Consider the following 13866-nt stretch of genomic DNA (forward strand, 5'->3'; position numbering starts at 1 on the left):
GTAATTAAGCCAATTGGTATAGAATACTTGTCTTACCCATTTTTCAGAAGAAGGAGTTTACATTAAAAAGTTAATAAAGAAAGTTAGAGATAGGAAAAGAGGTTAAATTCTTCATTAAATATTTGTGTGAGTTAGGTTTTTTTAAAAGAAAATAAGTGTGCCTAAAACAATGTAATAGATTTGTGAAGTTTATATTAACAATGCCAATAGTATAGACAAACGTAGATAACTTCACTGTGATTGCCTGTTTCCTCTACTGCACCGTTGATACAGTCCATGAAAGCAAAGACCACACCTGTAATGCATAGTTCTACATTACACACAAAGCACCTTCTGTGTGACAGGCACTAAACTAAGTTTTTGAAATACATTAACTCAGTCCTTCCAACAACTGCATAAAATTTTCATTATTACCCTCAAATTGCACATGAAGAAACTGAAGCACAAAGAGGTAAAAGAACTTGGCCAAAGTTACACAATTTGTAAGTGACAAGTCTGAGAACTGAACTTAGCTTGGGATTCTAAGTTAATTCTGTCAACCACTATGTTATACTATTTTTCAAATGTACAAGAAGTTCAATGGCTTATCAGTTATAACATTATTCCTTGACTCTAGAAACACAAAAAATAGTGAATGTCAAATTCATGCCTTTAATAGAATTGTCAAGTAAACTTTATTTCTCGATTACCTAGATTCAACTGGAAACTAAGAACATCTCCAAACAAGATGCATTTTCTCAAGTTCAGTGAATTGTGTACGTGCCCGTGCATTTCACACAGTGACCTTACTGTTTTGCAGATTTCTGTCCAACATATGTGCCTCTATTTTTCTACTATTTCCAGAAATATTAATCAATGCTACTCAGTTCCTACAATCTCTAGGACTTGAATCTAGGCATAACATCTGTTAATATTTACTGAGTGGCTATTCTGTGCAAGACTCCCCAAGACACCTTACAATCTAGTCAGAGGAAAGAAATCAGACTCACAGAAGATGAATGGCATATATTAAACGTTAAAGGAGTAGGAGGTGGGAAAGAAAATGGTAGAGATCAGAAGTGCACAAAGGGCTGTACAACATTAAATAAGATCAAGACAGATGAGCTAAGGGAGATATGCAGGCATTCAAGGCAGGAGTAATATAGAATTTTTATACGAAACTATGTGAAAATTTATTCTATTTATTTACATTTTAAAAATATGTACATACGGGGCTTCCCTGGTGGCACAGTGGTTGAGAATCTGCCTGCTAATGCAGGGGACACGGGTTCAAGCCCTGGTCTGGGAAGATCCCACATGCCGCGTAGCAACTAGGCTCATGAGCCACAACTACTGAGCCTGTGCGTCTGGAGCCTGTGCTCCGCAACATGAGAGGCCGCGATAATGAGAGGCGTGCGCACCGCAATGAAGAGTCGCCCCCGCTTGCTACAACTAAAGAAAGCCCTCACACAGAAACGAAGACCCAACACAGCAAAAATAAATTATATAAAAAAAAAAATGTACATACGTATATTGGGACACAGAGTTAGAAATAAAGTACCCCGAAAATGAAATCATAGTCTGTTGTAGTATTGTTAAGAGGAAAATAATGGCCTCATATTGAATTTATCTTCACTTTCTTACACTGATCTCAAAAGTTATTTGCAATATTTCTTATTCTATAATGAAAATAATATTAATAATTATTACAGATATAATAATGCCTACTGGCATTTTATTGAAGGTTCTTTATATTATCTCACATAGTGTTCACAACAGCCTGATGAGATGGGAAGGGCTCCTATTTTTTTGTGTGTGTGACAATTTCGTAATCACTTTGCCTATCTTTTTTTGGAAGGGCTCCTATTTCTAATTCACACTTGTGGAAACCCAAGCTTTGAGGGTCTAAACAACTCATTCAGTGGTGCACAGCTAGTGAGGAATGTGTGGTGTGGCTAGGATTTGATCCCACATGTGTGATTCTAGAGCCCAAGCTCTATAATTATCGTAGAATGTCTGACATTTTAAGTGTTAACATAACGGTCTCAGACTTTAATGTGTGCTTAAGTCACTGGGGATCCTACTGAATGTACATCACATTGTGTTTCAGCAGATCTGCAGGAGGCCCCAAGATTCTACATTTCTAACAACCTTCCACATGATACCAACGCTGCTGGTCACAGACCATGTTTGGCTTTAAAGAGTTATTTCTTATGACAGTGTTCAAATTGGCTAAATTCATTAAATGTTCCATAGCTGTGCAGCATTAATATTCTTCGTTCTGTGGAATTCTGGAACCTTCGTCAGTTCTGCATTCCCCCCGGATGCTTGGCAATCTGTGGTGAGAGATCACTAAAAACAAAAGAGGTTTTCCTAATGTCCTTTATTTCATCATTTTCGCCACATACTCAGTGTATATCTTCTGTGTTTCTGCAACTAGGTTAAGAAGCCAGGGGACTCCTACCCCTGTATGCCTGGGAGCTTTGGTGAGGATGAGAGAAGAGGGTGGAAAAGGACCAGTCAGGATGCTCTGTTAAGTGTGCTGACATTAGCTAGATAGACTGCTACCACAGTTCAAGTACAGAGGAAATTCAACATCATCACACCCAAAAATGAGACAGGAGGGACTCCAAATTATGACATCGACATCCAGCCTACAGCGACGGTCACAGCAAAAGCTATAAAATCGTTCTCAGATAAGTACACACATAGAAGACACTTCTCTGAACTCAACTCTCAATCTGTGCCCAGCTCCTCTCTATAATCAGCAATGAGGTGCTTCAGGTTTCATGAGGAGTGAAAATCCTAAGTCACTGTGCATCAGGAGAGCATCAGAATAATGAGTGTCTCTCTGGACACCTCACAAGAAAGGGTGCAGAACAACAGCTGCTGAAATGGCAGCCTCTGCAGCTCTGACAGAGCGGGGGTCGGCACAATCTGTGCGATTTACATATTCAATAGTAAGTAGCCTGGTCTCAACTGATGCATTTGCTGAGTGTTGTTAACTCAGCTTCTGACTATAAATGAACTGTTAGCTGGGTATGGTGGAAAAGCACAGGTATCTAATGCACATATTTAAGGGCATTCCTGCAACAAACTTGTATCTTGCGTTTGCAGGGCCTCTCTGCCTATAGCTGGTTCCTTGTCTCTAGCCTCCAAAGAGAAAGTTTCTTCCACTCCCTCTCCTTTTCCTCCCCTTCTTCTTCCACCTCGCATCCACCACCACCAATTCCATTACAACCAAATAATATTATTTATCAACTGCTTACTTTTCCCAAGTACTTTGATACATGGTATCACATTTAGAGCTTCTACCCATATGCCTCTTATTTAAACTCATAATAATCTATAATATACATATTATTTCTCTTGTTATAAATGAGAAAACTGAAGCTTAGAGAAAGTAACTTGCTCCAAATCATGCATAGAGTAAAATTTAGAAAAGACAAAACCAAAATTGGAACCTAGGTTTATGTGACTACAAAATTTGGAGGCTTTTGACTCTCCCTTCTTTCCATATGTTTGCTTGCCCACCCAAAAATTCTGCCGGTTCGGTTCTCCAGAAAGTCACGTTTGTCACAACAGTGAAGGCAACTGGGTAACACCCCGAAATTTGGGTTCCTTCTTCCTCAATGAGCAGAATATAAACGGGGAGAACATGATACAAGATACTCACTATTCAGTTACCTATATACTATCTCCTGGGGCATCCTACTGGCACCATCCTTTTGAGTTGATGTAAGAATAGATTTTAATTCCTGCTTAGAGAACATCTAAATTCAGAGAGTTAATTTTTAGTTATTTCATATGCAAAAAAAAAATAACTTTGATGACCTGGGAAAAATGCCAATCTAGTTCTAAAATTAATACACGGAGGTAAATGTGGCAGTCACAACAGGCATATGGGAGGTTTAGATAAAGACGATTCTCCATGGAAATTTGGCAGGTTAGCTTCCGAGCTTAGTGTTATGTTGCCAATGGTGCTACTAGCCTGAGAAAGGACCAGGGAACATCCTCAGTTGTTTATTTCTTCTTCCTCACTGAGTAGTATACTGTTTGGATGGAAGCAAACCAGCTTTCAGTTCACAAAGTAACAACACAGAAAGTAGCAACAACAATAAAAATGACAATGGCACCACTCTTTTTAAAGTATTCACTGTACAGCAGGCATGGTGCTCAGTGATATGTATGGTCCTTGTTAATTATAGCACAACTTCAGCATCACAGATCATTACGGAAGGAAGGAAATGACTGATCAATGTGGTGACGGCAATTAGTTTGGTAAATAACTAACTTAGACTCTCATTTTACAATAATATACCAAAATACACTGAACGTTTCGAAAGTTAAAAAAAATAGCATTCAAATTTGTTTTCAGTTGTTTTGCTACCAATTGGCCCCTTGTTTACCTCACCACACTCCCATAAATGATGGCTTGCAAAATGCCTCAATCATCAATTTTATGATGAACAGAAACATGGAATGCTATTACAGGGATTGTAGGGGCACTGTCCATTCTGCACATGTATATATTGTACCATTAGTAATGTGAGAGTGCCACTTTGTGGACTATTGAAAAATTTAGGGAAGCTTTAACTCACCAGCCAGATTTTTTTAAAGTATGTAATTTATGTACGGGCATATAAAACACATGTACACCTCAATATGTAAACATGTATACATAAGTAAACAACATATATGCCCAAGTCTATTTAGTCATATCACTTGACCTATGTACTTAATTGTTACCTCATAAACATCCTCAAGATTAATTTGAAATTATGTCATTATGGGTTTATATAATTATTAAGGAAATAAAGCAAAAAGTCATGGTGGAACACATAATGAAATCACCCATAAAGAGATATAATGAGTAAAACATATTTGCATTGCATTGAAAAGGAAATAAAACAGTTCAGTTCTGTGGTCTTAAGAGTAATTTCAGAGTAATTAAAAAAGTACTTAAGAACTAGATAATTATGTTTTAGCTGTCAAAACTCCACGACTAATGCAACATTCACATTAAACCTACAGTTTTAAAAAGTTCAATTTCAATTTTGCTAAATTCTCCATATCAATCATACTAAATCTATGTTGAGTGTAAATGAAAGAAAACACTTTCACACCAGAAGATACTTCATTAGAACCTAGGAGAACAGAAAGGAAATCTCCTCTTCCACAGATGTACAGGTACCATGTAAGAATCACATGGGAGAAACAATAAAGAGATGGGAGCATGCCCTCTGGTACTGTGGCATGTTTCTTAGCAACAGAGAAAAACATCTCTCTGTTAAGGAACTCTGCCAAGTAATAAGTGGTTACAGATCATAATTCAGAAAGTGAATTCCAAATAGAGCTAGGGACATTTACATTCCCAATACTACTGAACTGTTAAGCCTTTTTCATATTTGTCATGTCGATTTTACAAAACAAGAATTATTTCTTAAGATAATTTGCTTCAGGCATAAAAATGTGTGCCCAAATGAACCAGGGCATTTTTTTTTTCACAAGATCCCTGATTTCCGCTGAAAAGATATTTGATTTTTCTTTAAAGCATACATCTGTCTAGAGTAATCTCATAGGGTGCATGGGCAAACTGATAAATGCTAGTGTCAGATCATATTATTCATTGTCAGTCTCTGCATGTCAGGTCACCAAGGGAAGAAACTTGGACTCCCCAAAGAAATGCTTTTCTACAAACAATATACTATCTTCCTTTCACCATTTGTTCTGAGAAATTTGTTCCTACATTCCATTTCAACAGAATGGTGGGGTGGCATTGCTTTCTATTTTAACATTTCTATTTCAGCCTTCCCTGCAAGTGATAATCTATGGCCAGGTTCACCGATATTTTAATCCATTTGGTGAAATGAGCACACTATTTTTTGGATTATTATTAAAACGGTATTAGATGTATCTTTTGAAGTGCAGTTTGTGATTCTCTTCTGATTTCCCTTTATTAGATAAGCCACACAATTCGTAAATAAGCTATTTTTACCATCCCATACATGTGAGAAGCTACTGTGCTTTCAACAGTATGCTTTTTAATAAGGAAGTGAAATTTTTTTAATTGTGAATAAACCTTTACTATCTATTACAAATTCTAGAGATTCCCCAATTGATTCATATAAGTCATCATGTAAGACTTCTTAAAGAAAGTAGAAAGTACATTTTCACTTAGAAGCATTCAGGGAGCACATTACAGATAGTGTGATTATTTCTTTTGAGTAAAAATATCTTAATTTATTTATTATTTTTTTTGCGGTACGCGGGCCTCTCGCTGTTGTGGCCTCTCCCATTGCGAAGCACAGGCTCCGGACGCGCAGGCTCAGCGGCCATGGCTCACGGGCCCAGCCGCTCCACGGCATGTGGGATCTTCCCGGACCAGGGCACGAACCCGTGTCCCCTACATCGGCAGGCGGACTCTCAACCACTGCGCCACCAGGGGAGCCCATATCTTAATTTATTAAATTTAACTGTTATACTTTCTAATAACTAAAAAGGAATGGCAATTAGAATACTCAAGTTAGTAATTTCTGAGTTGTCATTATAATATTGTAACCTTTGAAAATTCTTGTTTAATTTTCACCTTATTTGGCCATGCCTAGGATATGTATGAACTATATTGTCACAGAGATCAACCTGTCATCAGATGCAATCTTATATTTTTATATGCTATGTTAACATGAAAAATCTCCATGTCAAAGGTTAAATAAAACATTCTTATCCAAAAAGATGTACCATTCAAATAGTCTAAAGAATAAATTATAAACTGTTCATATGTGATGTTTATATTTATTTTGTTTGCTCTATAATTTAAGCTAATATTTAGAAATATAAAATAGCATGACACAATGATTAATTTAGAGATGATATTGGATATACTGATATGAAGTTGTAATTCCACATTAATAGAAAATGCCATATAGCATGCAAAACAAATTCCAGAAGGCTGTATTATATAATGCAATTTATGCTTTAATTATGATTGACAGTTTACAGACATTTAATGCCTACATTTGATATATAATATTATAAATATTTGTGAATGTGAGATCATACACTTTAAATGTTTTGGAATTTTACTTTGTTGGAATTAAAAGTAATGGCTAATTCACCATGAAAACTTTTGCTCTTGATAGCGACCTAAGGAAATCTGCTTATGGTCAAAAACCTCGTAATGTATGTTATCTGTCTCCACCTTGTGGTTATTATAAATATTGCTACTTTCTAATTTTGCACTACTTCCTAGACATACATAAGAGAGGCTGAATGGCTATGGAAAGATATGAATACTTGGCTACCTCTGGATTTTTACTTTTAGACACCAGAAACACAAAAATTATTTCACATGATCAAAAAATACATTATGATATCAAAGCGTTGGGTCATCTAAAGCATTTCTAGGTTTCTTTGCCTATGTTATTAGTCATTTTTTGCAAAACTCTTATACAACTGTAGTATCATGTAGCTAAAATCAGACACTTGAGCAGTCCACTCAGCATATCTTAATGTCTAAACATGTTTATTTTCCCTTAGAATTTCATAGCACATATAGGCCTTTGTATGATGCTTTCTAGGAAAGTCACAAAATGAGGGAGATGTTTTTCTGATAAGAAATTCTTGTCCCCTTTCTCTCCAGGAGAAGTGTTAAGTCTTCAGTAACATTTCTAGGTTCTCCAATCAAAGGTTTTATTCTTTATTTTAAAGACAAAATCCTAACTTCCAAACACATACTATTTTCTTCTTTTTCCATTCAACTCAAGAACTGGGGATATTACAGGGATCAAGATACACTGCTTTGCTTACAGGGATTTACAGTCTGTCCAATTTTGTTTTAATGGGTAGGAAATTTTCATGAAAGTGTATAATTCATAGATCACTCCTGTCAATTCATGTCTGAGTAAGAGAAGTCTAATCAGATAATCCATATGAAACAATTGGAAATGATCTAATCTGAGCCAAAAAGTTTCTACCTGGTTCAATTAGTCAAACCAAATTTGCCAGCTGTTCTACTAAGTGTATTTGTCACTTTGGAATTTCATGTCTTGTTGCATGGAGAGTTAAATACTACACAGAGAAGTTAAAGTTTTATTGATTAGAAAATACTACCTCAAAATCCCGCAACATGCCCTAGTCCCTCACAGGGTCACACTGCTCCCAACAGCAGAGGTTCTTGATTTTCTCATGGTTTAGATGTAAATTACACATCCTACCGTTTGGATGCAAGCTCCACAGGGATATGCATCAAGCCAACACCTCTTTAAATACGCACTGTGCACATTGGAGAGAACTGTGTATCATACAGTAGTTAATATATAATCTGCCTTTAACACACACTTCCACTGTGTCCTTTCTTCCTGATCAACGTGTGATTGGATATTTCTATCATACACTCATTCAAGAAAATAAAACAAACATGAATAATTTGTCTCTTATAGGAAAAACTAAGGTCATAATATTTATCTGTCCTGCTGCTCTCAAAGACTAAGTACCCTTCATAATTATGTCTTAAATTTTGATGCTCCAACCTTAACTTCCTCAAACATGTATGGCATTTAATGTTAACTAAAACCAAGGATTTGAAAACATTTCATATAGGTTTATGATTTCAAGATAAGTGCTCATAAAACATGAGAAAACAAAAGAAAATGCTATTTACATGCATCCAGGAGGAACTTTTTTTGAGAAACAGATTTTATACTTGGGGATAATCACTAACCACTTTAATATAAATGACTATATTTCCTTAAAGTGTTCTTCAGATAGGAAAGGTCCTGAAGAAAGCTGGAATTCAGGAGGAGGCACTTAGACAATATAAGAAAGTCCACTGATAACATTTCCATTCCAAATGCTGTAACACTGCTTAAACACTAGATTTAGCATGTACTTTATTAGGCTCATATGTTACACTTGTGCCTTAATGATGTAATGGGCGAACACTTACCTTTTTCATTGCCGTTTGCATAATTTGGAGGCTTGTTTTTATCAATGCTGTTAAAGCTCTGACTTCTCCTATTTAAATTGGAGGCTCCCTGGACCTTGCTGCTGCTGCCTGCAGCTGGCACCCTAGAGGGACCTGGAAGTCTGAAATAGTACAAGAAAAATTACATCATTATTGTACATTATAAAAAGATAGGGAACAGGAGGTTCTGAGCAGGGAAGAGTTAATGGGAAAATCATAACATTCAGCAGAAAATGTTGGCTTAAGCAACAAACAGCTAAACACAAGGTTTGAAAATCTTCAGGAAAATCTTGGTTCATATGATATAATTTGCCTCCAAAGTATATTAATAATGCAGGACAATTAGAAATAAAGTAATTTTAACTAAAAAGGCATGCCTATACGCACCTGATGAATAAAACTTTGATTTAAAGGTACTCTAACAATTACATGAAAAGCAAGGGAAATAATAATACTTAACTAGAATCTATTATATTCTCAGGTTATTAACCAGCTGCCTGCAGTTGTTGTTAACTTGTTCTTTTCAATATACGGGACATTTGTTTTTATTTTAGGTGGCTGTATCTTAGATGAACTTGTACATTAATAAAAAGAAGAATAAAGTTACATACAAATTGCAAAGAGCAAATGCTTACTGAATATCTAAGCTAGTTAATTACTCGAAAACACGGTGTGGAGACCAAGGTTGTGAGTTTGTTCATATTTGACTGATCTATCTCACATAAAATGTTTCACTCTCTTGCCAAAAGTAAGCACCTAGACTCTAGCTTGGTTATCTCACAAGTGTGGCCAACTGGTCACACAGGCCATGCGACAAGGATGCAGGTCTCAGAAGAAAATCTAGAAGAAAACTCTATGCTAGTAGAATGACAATTTAAAATACACCTATAGTGATAGTAGCTTTATCTACTCGTGGTGTATAAAGGACAAGACATGAGGAAATGTAGGTAGACTGTATTAGAATTAGGGGAAGTTTGATAGGAGGTAATCATCTGCAGTTATTTTATTTGAACTATAATTAAACATCAGTTTGGATCATTTATTTCACTGTTTAAACAGTTTCCAGATTAAAATTTCAGGTATCAATTATTTCAAGAACTGTGCATAAAATATGCAATTACTATATTTTATTTTATACTAATACTAATGTATATTGTGTATGTATAGTAAACTCAATCCGCATAAATGAAAAACTAGAAATCAAGAATTAATATTGGCATCTTAAGACATATTTAAAAACATGATATTATGGGTTGCCAGCATCTTTGCTAGTATTTGCTGCCACCATGTGAATGTCACTGTGTACTGCTCTAATAAGTTCTATTTTAAAAGAAAAATAACAAAAACAATCCATAACTTATAAATGTAGCAAATAATTTTTTCTTGTTATACAAAATGTTTAAAATAAAAGAATGTTTATATCTATTATATTGGTACCCAACATATCACAATCAGTTGCTACAATATTCAAATTTTAACTCACCTTATTATACTACTTGACACATTATTTCCATAGATTATCAGGAAATAAAACTCTTAAATGTATACTACAAATATTTTATAATAGTAATAGGTATTGCAAAATGGAATGAACAGCAGGAAAACACACACGCCAGCTTAAGACCAGAAATGTTGATATCTTGGAATAGTTAATAGTTCCAAAATGTTGACTGTATTTTGGAGTTTAAATACATATGGCTAATAAATAGTTCCTTCAGCTATTTTGCTAATTAGAGGTTGTGTCATGCACAAGATTAGAATCTTTTCCAAATGACTCCAGCATTTAACTTTTACTCAAATGGATCTACAGGGTTTGTAAGTCTAGCACAATAACCACAGACACCAAGAATTTTGAGTACCAGTGATTGCACTATGTAGAAGGAACTCAACTAATTAATTTGGCCAAATGTCCCATCGTAATAAATCTGAGAACTAGTCCTGTAGACACAGCCATAGAGTTAGAAAGTTCATTCCAAACTCACATTTATAAACAAATTTTGTCACAAAATTTGCCCTGCTTGCAATGAAACTTGACCTGTTTCTAGAAAGCAATTAAAATGCATTTTGATCTTGACTGTGACCCATGAAGCCAAGTGACATTTAGTTCTCAGAAGAACAAATTAAAACAAATTAAAAAATCCATTTGCTCTTCTCATTACCCTAATTTGACAGTCAGCCAGAGCTCAAGATCATTCATCAAAGTAATAAAAAGAGAAATGAGAATGAAGCCAAAAAGGAGATGTTCTATTAAATCAAAGAAGTACTTAAAATATATTTTATATTCATTAAGTCTTAGAAGTAGTAATAGAAAATGCTTACTGAACATGGCAGGTCACTGTTCTTTGCACATCCTAGTTTATATCATTTCTTTTGATTTTTTAATTAAATACCCTTTTAATTTGCCTTTCCAGAATCAGTTTAATTACTACGGAAATGAATATAACTTAGGAAACCAAGGCAAGGGGAAAAGCACATAACCTCAAGTTAAGGCATCATAAGTAGTTCTTGCGGTCAAATACTGCATAATATGATTCATTATTAGAGTAGTGACTAGTAAACCACCACTGAGATACTTCCCCAGTGAGTGAGATGGCACATATAATCACATAATAATCAGGGGGGCAAAACACATTTGCTGTGGCTTCACTTAGCTGTACCATCATGCCTCCAGTAACCTAACATTAAAAAAAATAACTTTCCACACATTTTTCTATACCAGTATTTTCCAAACAGTATATAATGCACTGTCATTTATTATAATAGACTGCCTTTAAAATACATATGATATAAAGAAGCAAAAATTTAAATGATTAAAGATAAAAGAATGGTTCAGGCTGAGCTGGTGCTAACTTCCCCACAAAAATCTGCCAATGTTTCTCACTTCTGCTTCCAAATGTGCAATAATTAATGCATACCCATTTCAAAAAGCAATTACAATCTTGTTTTACTTCCAGATTTGTGGCCTGGAAAGAATGGGGTCTTCAAAGTAATTTTTTTCCTTGACTTTCTCTAAGCCTAGAACCTAGACTTCAGCCCAGTCATAGCACTATGAATTAGAAGAACCCAAGACCCATTTCATAATCTAACACAAACATGCTCACCCCCAAGAAGGCGTATGGAAATCTACTTGGAAGAATTCAGTACTCTAAGCTTTTCATCCAGAAGTATGTCAGTTTTTGAAAAAAGTTAGAATGATAGGACAAAATATCACTGGGCATTTACTTTATTATCACTAACAAGCAATAAATTAGAGATATTAACTGACCTAGTAGGCTTTTTTTGACTGGTTGCAATTCCACTGTGATTAGACTGAGTTGCATATCTGGCTGCCAGACTGTATGAGGAGAAACAGAGAAATTGAATTAAAGAGATTCTTTGAACATGGAAAGAAAGTACAAACTTACAAGAAAACTATGAGTTAATGAAATGCAATTAGAACATGTACAAACATGTATAAAGAATAAATTAGAAAATTATGATAATGTAACACATATACCATGACCTTTGATTATGAACATATTATGAAATAAATAATGCTGTGGACCCCTTAATAAGTGTGTCATCAATGAATTTTAAAAAATGGTTGTGTGACAATATTAATATTTTTAAAGTAATATTATTCCATCTTAGAAAAAATTCAACCTTTGTAAATGACAGTGAAAACTTCAGGAAAGCTAAAGTTTGACTTAACACCATAGCAAGATCTCTTTCTCAAAAAGATTCAAATGGAAAAAAGAGTATGAAATGAGAGTCATTATTTTCTTTTATAAACTCTTCTAGTCTGCTGTTTTAACCTAAATACTATTTTGAAAGCCAAAAGATTAAAATATCTGGTTTCTGTGTAGTAAGTTATTGTTGATCTCTAGTCCTGGATAGAATATTTTATGGAAGTGATTAATACAAGATGTTTTTCTAGAGAAAGATCTATGCAAAAAATTGAGATTAGAATAGAGTCAAATTCTTCAAAAATGGACTGAACAACTGCTGATGACAATTTCTGGGCATTCTTGAATTACAATTCTTAATGATATTTTAAATCACAATCTTTGGTCGAAAACACACCAAAAAGCATTATGGAAACCAAGTTTTGAAGAGCAGTGGATACTTTATAAACGAAATGAACATGTGTGCTTTAACTTGAACTGATTTCTGAATTACCTAATGGTTCTGAAATTAGTGTTCTGAAGGCTATAGTAAGACTCAGTGGGCCTAAACATGTTCACACGTGCTGTGATGGTCATGGGTTGATGTGTGAGTGGATAATCACTCTGCTGGTGAATTGTGATGACTCTACATGAACACATTTGTTGTACATGCACAGTTTCCAAGGCCTCCAAGGAAACAGGAACAACATGGGGTTGTTGGAGTCAGGGTGGAAGGGTCATGTGGAGCCCTGCTGTTAATCCAGTTGCTTTGCTGCTAAGTAGAGGGTATTTAACCAAGGGAAGGATCCCTTAAGATGGTGACATGTTTCCTGAGTAAACTCTTACTCCATGCAGCCAGTCTGTGGTGGGAGTATGCAGGCCTTTGAACTGCCTGGCTAGAGAGGAATAAAGAATTCCTCATATCTAGACAGCTTTTCAGAGCACTTGTTTTTCAAGTGGATATGTGATATATTCTTATTCGCAGAGAGTGCATTCTGTATTCTAACTGTACTGGACACTGAGACAACTGGCTACAACTGGCCAAACTACCTCAGCAACAATAATATCAGAGGACAATTTAAAAGTAAAAACCAAAGCACTCCAATGAAATATTAATTCAAAAATTAAAACTAACAGTACCCAAAGTGAAAAAAATGAATCTTCTGTGAACATGTCAGACTGCTTTGTCAACCCAAGAATAAGAGAACCACCTACAGGTTCACCATGATGTCTTCTAGCCTGTACCCTCCAAACTGAACACAAATATTAGCAGGAGAG

The 13866-nt window shown here is 35.2% G+C and overlaps 1 protein-coding gene across 2 annotated transcripts in view; it reads right to left on the minus strand.

The window, feature by feature from the left end:
* Positions 1-13866, minus strand: part of NAV3 (neuron navigator 3) — a 361382-nt gene that overhangs the window by 182788 nt on the left and 164728 nt on the right. For both annotated transcript variants that reach the window (XM_065887341.1, XM_065887340.1), the window contains exons 6-7: positions 12210-12278; positions 8927-9066 (exon numbers count right to left, since the gene is read on the minus strand). In XM_065887341.1, the coding sequence (XP_065743413.1) occupies positions 8927-9066; positions 12210-12278 (209 nt within the window). The remainder of the gene's footprint in view (positions 1-8926; positions 9067-12209; positions 12279-13866) is intronic.

Source organism: Phocoena phocoena, chromosome 11 (genome assembly GCF_963924675.1).
Source record: "Phocoena phocoena chromosome 11, mPhoPho1.1, whole genome shotgun sequence".
NCBI lineage: Eukaryota > Metazoa > Chordata > Mammalia > Artiodactyla > Phocoenidae > Phocoena > Phocoena phocoena.